Source organism: Zingiber officinale, chromosome 2B, assembly GCF_018446385.1.
Source record: "Zingiber officinale cultivar Zhangliang chromosome 2B, Zo_v1.1, whole genome shotgun sequence".
NCBI classification, from domain to species: Eukaryota; Viridiplantae; Streptophyta; class Magnoliopsida; order Zingiberales; family Zingiberaceae; genus Zingiber; species Zingiber officinale.
The window spans coordinates 11,057,145-11,067,816 of record NC_055989.1 but is presented as its reverse complement, the minus strand read 5'-3'; the positions used below and the strand labels follow the sequence as shown (position 1 = coordinate 11,067,816).

General features: G+C 40.6%; 1 protein-coding gene across 2 annotated transcripts; it reads left to right on the top strand.

Annotated features, from left to right (window-relative positions):
• The first annotated feature begins 3,216 nt into the window (after positions 1-3,216).
• On the top strand, positions 3,217-5,212 carry LOC122045283 (cytochrome P450 71A1-like). 2 transcript variants are annotated; one of them, XM_042605428.1, is made up of 3 exons: positions 3,217-3,735; positions 3,807-4,358; positions 4,476-5,212. In XM_042605428.1, the coding sequence occupies exons 1-3, from the start codon at positions 3,313-3,315 to the stop codon at positions 5,076-5,078; spliced, it is 1,578 nt and encodes a 525-aa protein (XP_042461362.1). In that variant the 5' UTR covers positions 3,217-3,312; the 3' UTR covers positions 5,079-5,212. The 2 variants fall into 2 exon arrangements, with proteins under 2 accessions (XP_042461362.1, XP_042461363.1); XM_042605429.1 differs by having other exon boundaries at positions 3,235-3,735; positions 3,810-4,358.
• The last annotated feature ends 5,460 nt before the right edge of the window (positions 5,213-10,672 follow it).

Sequence of the window (10,672 nt, the reverse complement as noted above, 5' to 3'; positions counted from 1 at the left end):
GGATCTACAAAAGATTAAAGAAAGAGATTAGATCTCTTTCCTTATTTGTAGATTGGAAAGATATTTTATTTTTATTCTTTATAAATTATTCACATGTAGAAAAATTAAAATTATAGAAATTTCTTTTTTATCAACCATGAAGGGATTTTAAAGGGAAATTTTATTTTTTTTAAATTTCCGAAGACAAATAAGGAATTTTAATTGTTGATTGAAATTGCCTTGTTTGCTCCTATTGAGGTGGCCGACCATGATGAAATTGATTAGGAAATTTTATTTAATTTTTCTTAATTAATTGTTGTCAAGGAAAGTTAAGGAAATTTTATTGTAATTAAATTTTCTTATTTACCAAAGCTAAGGAATATAAAAGAGGGGGTTGGGGTGCCTTCATGAGACACAACTTCTATTATTCTCTCCCTCTTTTTCCTTGGTGTTGTGGCCGGCCATCCTCTCTCCCTCTCTTCCTCTTTGTGGTGGCCGAAACTCTTCCATTGTTTGGAGCTTTTGTGGTGGCCGGATACTACTTGGAGAAGAAGAAGAAGAAGGAGTGAAAGCTTACATCCCTTGGAGCTTAGTTGGTGGAAAAAGTTCTTCATCCTTGGATTTTGGTGCTTGGCCGAAACTTGAAGGAAGAAGAAGAAGGTGCTAGGTGGTCCTCATCTGGGAAGATCGTTGCCCACACAACGTCCGAGGTTAGAAGAGGAATACGGTAGAAAATCAAGAGGTTTTTCTAAAAAGGTATAACTAGTATTTTTCCTTTCCGCATCATACTAGTTATTTTTGGAAATAATACCAAATACAAGAGGCATGCGATTCTAGTATTTCGAATTTATTTTCGATGTTGTGTTTTTTTTGTTTTTCTTTATCCTTGTGATTTGATTGTTCTTTTCGGTTGACCTAAAGTTATTTAAGGAAATTAAATATTAGTTTTTCTTAAAAGGCTTTGTCTAGTCGGTGGTGGTTGCTCCCATATCCAAGAAGGTCATGTGCCTCGCCACGTCAATACTGGAAGCCAATTTTGGAAATTAATATTTAATAGAATTAATAACCTAGGTGATTTGGATCGAAAGTGTTAAGTTCCGCAGGAGATCCAAGTCTAAACCTAAAAGAACAAATAAATTAAACTTTGGATCAAACGTGTTAAGTTCCGCAGGCGATCCAAGTTTAATTTAAAAGAACACATGGTGGCTAGGAAAAGGTTCAGACCTTTGTATAGAATTTTTGTACAGTGGAACCATTAGGTTTTCCGAGTAGCAACCAACAGTTTGGAGTCATGTGATATGAACATGCAGAGTCTAAGATTCTTGCATCCATCAGCTGCTCTTAACTCGATATAACTCATAGCATATCTCCATCATCGCTCTCTAAATTTTTCTTTTCAACTATATTTGCAGAGTTTGTCAAACTACCTTTGTTCTTGTAACATGTTTCTTTATTTCTCGACAATCTCTCTTAATATGAACTTTGCCTCCTCACTTGTAGCACGTGATCACCTTCTTATTTTCGATATAGAACGAGTCTTGTTGTTGTTGCCTGATCCATGTCGAGATTTTCTCCTACCACGCTCTTGATTGTTGTTTACCACAAGTCCTTCTCCTTGAGAAACTTCATCGCTTGTTTTCTTTCTTTGGTGAAAACCTAGCAATGTACCTGTGATCTCCTCCAATTTGAAAGTTTCCATTCCCCACATCAAGGTAGTAACCAAATTCTCGTACGTAGAAGATGAAGATAGAGAATTCAACAACATCAGCACTTTGTCTTCATCTTCGATCTTCACATCAACTTGCTTCAGATCACTTACAATCTGATTGAATACGTTGATGTGCTGGCTCAGATTAGTTCCCTCTGACATCTTTAGCCCGAATAATTTTTACTTAAGATATATTTTGTTTGTCAATGACTTTGACATGTACTGACTTTCTAGCTTTTGCCAAACTGCTATTAATGACTCCATATCCATGACATGGTACATCACATCATCCGTAAGATAAACCTTGATTGTTGTCATTGCCTTTGCTTGAAGTTCTTCCCAATCTGATCTCTCCATGCTTTTCGATTTCCTTTCTCCTAGCGCCTTCACCATGTCTTGTTGTACCAATAAGTGATTGACTCTTCTCTGCTATAATCTGAAGTTTCTGGTTCTGTCAAACTTCATCATATCAAATTTCACAGAAGTCGTCCCCAAAATGTTGAAGAAATCCGTCAAAAATCTATAGGTTTGATACCAATTGTTATACAAAGAGGGGGCAACACCTCTCAACCTCTAACTTGCGGAAGAAGAGGAAGAGAGAAAAGAGATCGCATGAAGCAATAAGACAGACACACAAAAGGAGAGCAAACATGAGAAAGGAGGAGAAGAAGAGAAAGAAGAAGAGTTATCGTGGTTCAATGACGCGCCTACTCCATACAAACGGCTGAAACTTTATTATAATTTTCTCTATATAAGAGAATCACTTCTAATGATTTTTGTGATTATTGTTGTACAATAAATTTATAATGATCCCTATAAATAATGCATAAACATTAGATCCGGTAAAATCATAATAAAATTTTATTATGAAAAATCACAACAGAATTCTATTATAAAAATCATAATAAAATTATATTATATAAAATTATAACAAAATTTTATTAAAAAATCATAATTTTTTTTATAACATTCCACATTAACCTTAAGTCAAATATAAGCACCAGACATTCTTAAATGTAAATTAAACTACGTACATCGTAATCCTGTCCGAAACTAATTGGCACGATCACAAATATAAATATTTCATTCTTCAAACTCAAGCTTACGAGATAATTTATATTCTTAAACGCGAAGTTTCATATAATATGCATGCTGGAAAATTTTAGTTTCATATAAGGGAAGTTTAACACATTCTTAAATGAAAACATGCTGCAAACGCGAAGTTTCATATAATGATCCGGGATGCGTTTGGTTTACACATTTTATTTTTTATCATTCTCTATTTCTCTAAAATATACTAGTTATTTTTTAAAAAAATAGATATAAAAAATATAAATTAAACATCGTTTTTCAGAAACATATATTTTTCAAAAAATAAAAAATAAAAAACACACAAATCAAACCAAACGCATCCAATATTCTAATCCACGTGGGTATATATATATATATATATAAAATATGATTTAGACGGGATTAGCAGCGCATGCATGCGGGCGTCACAAGCGAGCCATAACGACGGTCCTCTAACTTCAGCTGCCGAACTCCATTCATCCTTCCTTCCGCCCCCTATATAACGGCGCTATGCACCACTCCGGCCGAACTGCACTCGGAAAGCACCGGCAGCCATGGATCTTCTTCTCCTGAACTTACTCACCCGCCCACTCCTCCTCCATCTCTTCTTCATGGTTGTCGTCATCATCATGCTCCCGGTTACTCTCTTTCAATACCTCTGGCACTCCTCCGCCAAGAAGCCCAAGTTGGTGCAGCCACCTTCCCCCTCGCGGCTCCCCCTCATCGGAAACCTCCACCAGCTCGGCTCGCTCCCCCACCGCTCTCTCCGAGCCATGTCGACGCGCCACGGCCCGCTCATGCTCCTCCGACTCGGCCAAGTCCCCGCTCTCGTGGTGTCATCGGCAGATATGGCCAGCGAGGTCATGAAGCACCAGGACCACGTCTTCGCCAGCCGGCCGTCGCTCACCGTCCCCAACATGTTCACCCGCAACGGCCGTGATGTGGCCTTCGCTCCCTATGGGGACCACTGGCGCCAGGTCAGGGGTGGAATTATTGTTGTTCATTTTCAATCTAATTTATAATCTCTCGATCTCTGATTCTGCGCCAGCAGGCCAAGAAGGTGAGCCTCCTCCACCTGCTCAGCGCCAAGATGGTGCGCTCCTTTCGACACGTCCGCGAGGAAGAGGTGGCATCCATGGTGGAGGACATCGCCGGAGCCTGCGCCTCCGCACCGGGCCGCGCCATCGACATGACCCGCGTGCTGAACACTCTCGCCAAGCACGTGATCGGGCGGGTGACGCTCGGGGAGATCTCGAGGCACGCCGCGTGGGGAGACTACATCGACGAGATCATGGGGGACGTGTCCGTCGCCATGGGAACGCTCCACGTCTGCGACTGCTTTCCGCTGCTGCCGTGCCTGAGAAGGATGATGATCAGCGGCCGAGTGAGGAAGATGGTGGACCGAGCCGATGAGATTATGGAGCAGATAATTGAGGATAACGAGAGGAAGTGCGCCGCAGCCGGAGAAGGGGATCATGACGGTGAGGAGCCGAAGGAGACGGCGGAGAGCTTCGTCGAGGTGTTGCTGTCGCTGCAGAAGGACGGGGACGACGAAATGAAGCGATTGATGACGAGGGACACCATCAAGTCAATGATCATGGTGAGTTTGACCATCAATTTTATCAGTTTTTTTAAAAATAAAAGATAATTAGTTACTTTATTGGATAAACATCAAAAAAAAAAATTAATATATTAGTTAACATATTGTTTTGGGCAGGATATGTATGCGGCTGGAATGGACTCGACACATATTGTTATCGAGTGGGCGATGGCGGAGTTAGTCAGCAATCCACGTGTCATGAAGAAATTGCAACACGAGGTGCGACAAGTAGTTGGATCAAAATCAAACATCTCCGAGGACGACTTGACTCAAATGGATTACCTACGTGCAGTCGTCAAGGAAGCCATGCGCCTCCATCCACCAGGGCCATTATTGGTCCCGAGACAATCGCTTCGTGACACCACCGTCGGAGGGTACCACATCCCCAAGGACACTTGGGTCTTCATAAACGTGTGGGCCATCGGACGAGACTCGATCTCATGGGGTGAGACAGTCGAGGAGTTCCAACCGGAGAGGTTCCTCGACAATGACATCGACTATCGAGGGCAGCATTTTGAGCTGACTCCTTTTGGTGCCGGAAGGAGAATTTGTCCCGGAATTGGGTTTGCTATCGCCGTCATCGAGCTTGGACTTGCTACCCTCGTGCATAAGTTTGAGTGGAAACTGCTCGAAGGTGCGGAGATGGACATGAGCGAAGTTTTTGGGATCACAATGCGCAAAAAGAGTGGCCTACAACTTGTTGCAACACCTTGCTTCTAAGTATTTATGTAGTTCGAAATTAGAAGAATAATGGCAATGGAGTTTGTCTTTTATAAAATTTTAATCACGTACGGTTGATATGGGTGAAATAATGAAATTATTTATCGGTTAAAGGTATTATTAATACGTCAAAATTCGGTTGTCTGCAGCTGACTACTTTCTAAGCGTTGAGAGTCGAACACTCCTTTGTGTTCTCTGTATCAGGTAGAAAATTTTCTTTGTGTCCAAGATCAACGTATAGTCAGAGAGTGTTGGTCATGTCCCGACAAATCTTCTCCGATGCTTCAGTGAGATTTTGAGAGTTAGTGAAGTGAGAGTCAGCATACCTTTTTCCGAATAATAACTTTTCCGAAAAAAATAATTAACTTAAATTTTAATAAATAATAAATAAATTTAAATTAGAGTATTTATGATCTAATTATTTTATCAAGTGGGTGGAAATTAATTGGTATGAAAGACTTGATATTAGAATAAAATTTAACTAGGTTCATAGGACTCGATAACTTATGCGAAGTCTAAATAAATTTGTGGGACCTGATATCTAGCAGGAAGTTCGATTGGGTCTGCGGGACCTGACAATCGGTCGAAATCTAGTTGAGTCTGTGGACTTGACAACTGGCGGGAAGGCCTGGTGGGTCAAAGGCGAGTCAAGCGACTGCAGTTGATAAATAGTATTAGTACCTCGTGGTTGTTTTGATGTAATCGACCAAGTTCAGTTAGCTCCTGTTGTATTTGATCCTTGTTTCAAAGTGTGCAGGAGTTTAGGAACACAAGAAGTCGAGCAGAAGACGTAGTTAGCGAGAAGATGACACAAGAAAGGAGTCGACGGATTCGGTGCATCCGAAGGACAAAATGCTATAGAAGAGTACACCGGCGGACGAGAAGGACGTGTGCGGCGGTCCAAAAAACGAGAAGCCGGGGAGGAAGACTATTCGAGAAGAAGGTTAGAGTTGGGTTCGGGTGAACTCAACTCCGGTTAGCCAGAGAATCACTCATGCGAAGCAATCAATTATTGATCTAAGTTGCCCTGTGGAAGGCACCTTCCATGGACTAGAAGGCGCCTTCAATGCCTCTTGAAAGGCACATTTCATGGCTTAGAAGGCACCTTCGATGAACAGTAAGAAGGCGTTTTCTAGCCTTTGAAGGCGCCTTCAGATAGTTGTTAGTCGCGGATAGAGTTTTATCCACAGTGGATAAAACTTATCCGATGGAGGACGCCTTGGACCTCTTTGGAGGCGCCTTCAAGCTATTGATAGAGTTTTTCAGGGGCTATAAAAAGACCCCCTAACCTAGGAAATAGTCTTATTAATTTCCTAGTAACTTTATGAGCATTCAATGAGTGTAAGAGGCTTCTCCGCCTTCAATGAAGGAGATTTTTTTTTTGTACTTTTATTTGTCTTGGATTAACAACCACCTAGGTTGTAACCAAGTAACTCTTTTTGTCTCTTTCCTTTAAGTTGTTAATGTTAGGACCTTCGGATAGCGGCTAGAGAGGGGGGGTGTGAATAACCGACCCCAAATTCACGTTTCTTCCTACAATTTGAGTTAGCGCAGCGGAAATAAAGAGTAGAAACGAAAGTGAAGATGATCAAACCTCAAACACGACGATATAACGAGGTTCGGAGATGATACTCCTACTCCTCGGCGTGTCCGTAAGGTGGACGAAGCCTATCAATCCGTCGGTGGATGAGACCCCGGAAAACCGGCTAACAACAACTCCTTCTGGGTGGAGAAACCTCGCCACAAACTCTTTTGCAACAGCAATAAAGGAGTACAAGATAGAGCAAGAAAACAATGGACAATATGAATGTAAAAACACCCTACCAAGTTTGCTTGTCTTCTCGTTGTTTACTAGAGTCCGTTGATGAAGCAGCAACTTCACGGATCCAACAACAGCAGCTAGAAAACCAGCCGATGGAAGCTCACACGAAGCTTCAGCAGTGGAGAGCTCAACAAAGCTCAGATCGTCGGAGCAAGAACCGTAGTCAGCAAGCGTTGTCTCACCTTCTTCTACTGTAGCGGCCTTATATCCTGCACCTGCGAAGAAGACAAAGAAGAATCCAGAAATCTAGCCGTTGAGTCACAACGGCTAAGCCTGGACCGATCAGGCTCCATCCTGATCGGTCCAGGAGGACCCTGATCGGTCTGTGGACCGATCAGGCCCTAGGCTGATCGGTCCCCAGGCCGATCAACCAACTCTCTGTGAGAGTTGGCTTCGAAGCCTGATCGGTCTGTGGACCGATCAGGCTATAGGTGGATCGGTCCACAGACCGATCCCCCTACCTTTTTCTGCCTCCTGATCGTCTGATCGTTTCCTGATCGGTCTAGTGACCGATCAGATACCTTACAGTGAGCCACTGTTTGGTTACTGATCGGTCACCAGACCGATCAGATAACCCATAGTATCACTGGATCGGTCTGCAGACCGATCCAATTTCCCAGCCTTAAACCTAAAGCCTTCCCGGTCTAGAGAACGAGCTACCGAGCCCTCTCCGACTTCCTCATCCGGTCCAGAGAACGAGCTCCCGAGCCCTCTCTGACCTAGTCCGGAGAACGAGCTACCGAGCCCTCTTCGACTTCCACGTCAGGTCCAGAGACCGAGCTCCCGAGCCCTCTCTGACCTAGTCCGGAGAACGAGCTACCGAGCCCTCTCCGACTTCATCCGGTCCAGAGAACGAGCTCCCGAGCCCTCTCTGACCTAGTCCGGAGAACGAGCTACCGAGCCCTCTCTAACTTCCCATGCCAAGCTTCCATACTTGGACTTTTCCCCGTGCCAAGCTCCCTGCTTGGTCTTTTCTCGTGCCAAGCTCCCTGCTTGGTCTTTTCTCGTGCCAAGCTCCCTGCTTGGACTTTTCCGTGCCAAGTCTCCATACTTGGGCTTTTCCCGTGCCAAGCTCCCTGCTTGGACTTTTCCGTGCCAAGTCTCCATACTTGGACTTTACCGAATCAAGTCAACTCAAGTCGGGTCAACCAGGTCAACCTTGACCGAAGGTTGCACCCGCAATCTCCCAAGTTTGTATTCTTGTCAAACATCAAGATACAACTTTTCTATTCTCGTCAAACATCAAAATACAACTCGAGTCGGGTCAACCAAGTCAACCTTGACCTAAGGTTGCACCAACAGTTAATTTATTTTATAGTTGTTCAATTGAGGTGTTATAATTGTGCGATTGCGACTAATTTGAGTCGAGAGATTAGGAAAGGTTTGTTTTTATTATACAGGCAATTCACCCCATCTTGTCGACCCCCGCTAAACCAATGAGTGGTATCAGAATCCAACCACTTGAGAAGGGATTATCGCTGACTGAAGTACAAAGACGATGGTCGGACTAAACATTTATCCATTGAAGTTCGAGGGAGACTTCCCACAATGGAAATGCTAGATAGAGGTATTTTTTAAAATAGATTTTGAAATTATCTTAATTATGAAATATGGTCTTGTAGCTCCCCAAGACCCACAAGGAAATGAAAAAAAAAGAGTATCAATGCACCAAGTAGAAATAAGCAGACTTCGTAGCAAATGGACGAGCTGAATTCCATCTGCTAAGCATTCTATCTCCACAAGAAGTCAGCAGAATCGACACCTAAGAATCAACAAATGTGTAAAACTAAACATGCATATAGTTTAAACTTAAGCTTAATTAAATCATTAAAACATAATACTATTAATAAATAACCATTCATGATCGATATACCTAAAGTCGATGCACAAAGAAACTAGATTGTCTCCAAAGAAAATGCACACCAAAGCCTACACACACAACACCAAATAGAGAATCATGCACATTCCAATATTATGAAGTCAACAATCAAATACAAGTGTGCATAAACAATAATCAAATACCGGAGTTTCACACCCACCTGACCCCTGACCAATTCAACAATCTTTGAGCCCGGGGCTGAGCTTGCGGTCCGAGCCAAGCTCACAGCAAGGGCTAGGTGAGGCCACGACCAAGCCCACGACCTGCCAAGCTGAGGACGGACAAGTTCGTGGCTAGGGCTGAGGTTGCGTCCTTGCTTACGGCCAGGGCTGAGACTGTGGCCTAGCTTGCAACTGGCCAAACTCACGGTTGGGTGAGAGTCCGCAGCCAGAGCTTGCATAGGTTGTGGTCGGCCTCACAACCTCGACGAGAGACCGTGGTCGTGATCGAAGATGGGTGGGGAGGGAGAGGAGAGGAGAGGGAAGAGGATTACCTGTGTTTTAGAGAGTAGATCGCATGTCGGAGAAGATGACACTGACAATCAGATAGAGAGGAGAGAGATCAATGAGATAGGGAAAAAAAATCAGGTCAGTAAATCCAGAATTCATTAAATTAGCGATGGAAATTTAATTCTGTCATTGAAATAGTGAAGGAATTAAATTTTCATCACTATTTCAACAACTTAATTAAATAATGTCATTGAAATAACAACAAAATTAATTTTCATCACTAAATTAGCGACGGGATTAAATTTTCATCGCTAACGTAGTGATAGAATTAAATTTCAGTCGCTAATTGAGTGGCGAGAATTTATTTCTATTGCTAAATTAAATAGATTAAATATGATTTTGGTTAAAACAATCAAATTAGCGATGTAATTATAATTCTATTGTTATTTAAGGGGTTTTTTAAGTGAGGGCTTGTAAATCAAGATCAAAGTCCTGTATGCCCCGGTCTTAGAATTTGATACTCGGAATAGACTCGGAGTCACAAGAAGTGCCCGACTCTAAGATCCTGTACTAAAAAATTAGGCTCAGAGACGAATAAAGATTGATTAGCACTCAAGAAGGAAGGGCGAAGTAAGCAACATAATAAATACAATTAATGGTGAACATTAGCTGTTATAGATAAAGGATAATTTTTAGGGTGCATTTGATTCAAGTTATTATATATAATCAAAATTATTGGGAATAAAACATAACCAAATATTATTTGGTTCAATATAGATAATGTAATAAAAATTTATTTATTGGAAGGTTTTAATGAATAACCTAATTTAAAATTTTACTGTATTACAAAATTAATCATAATATAATAATAATAATAATAATATTATTATTATTATTATTAAACTCTACGTTTTTATATGTTTTTTTTACTTTTTATTTTTCACATTTTTCTTTATTTTTTTATGTATTTTTTTTTAATTTTTTTTTAACATTTTTTATTTATTTTATTTACATTTTTCTTGTTTTTTAAATTTTATTAAGTTTTTTAATTTTTTTTTTCTATTTTTCTATTTTTTATGTTTTATTTTTTTATATGTTTTTTCTATTTTATGTTTTTTTAAAATTTTTTTACGTTGTTTTATTTATTTTTTTTTACGAATTTTTTTTATTTTTTTAACATTTTTTTTAATTTTTTTAAACGTTTTTCTATTTTTTTCCTTTTTAATGTTTTTATGTTTTTTTATTTTTACATTTTTTCTATTTTTTTTTACATTTTTCTCTTAGGGTATTTTTGGTAAAAAAAAATTCGTTAAACTCGGGATAAAGAAAAACCTTAGTTTTCCAAAGTTTCCTAATTCCGGGTTGCATGTCCCTTTTGTTGATGTATCAAACATGAAATATTACTGGAGAATCATCGATTACCTAAATCAAACAGGATTTTTAT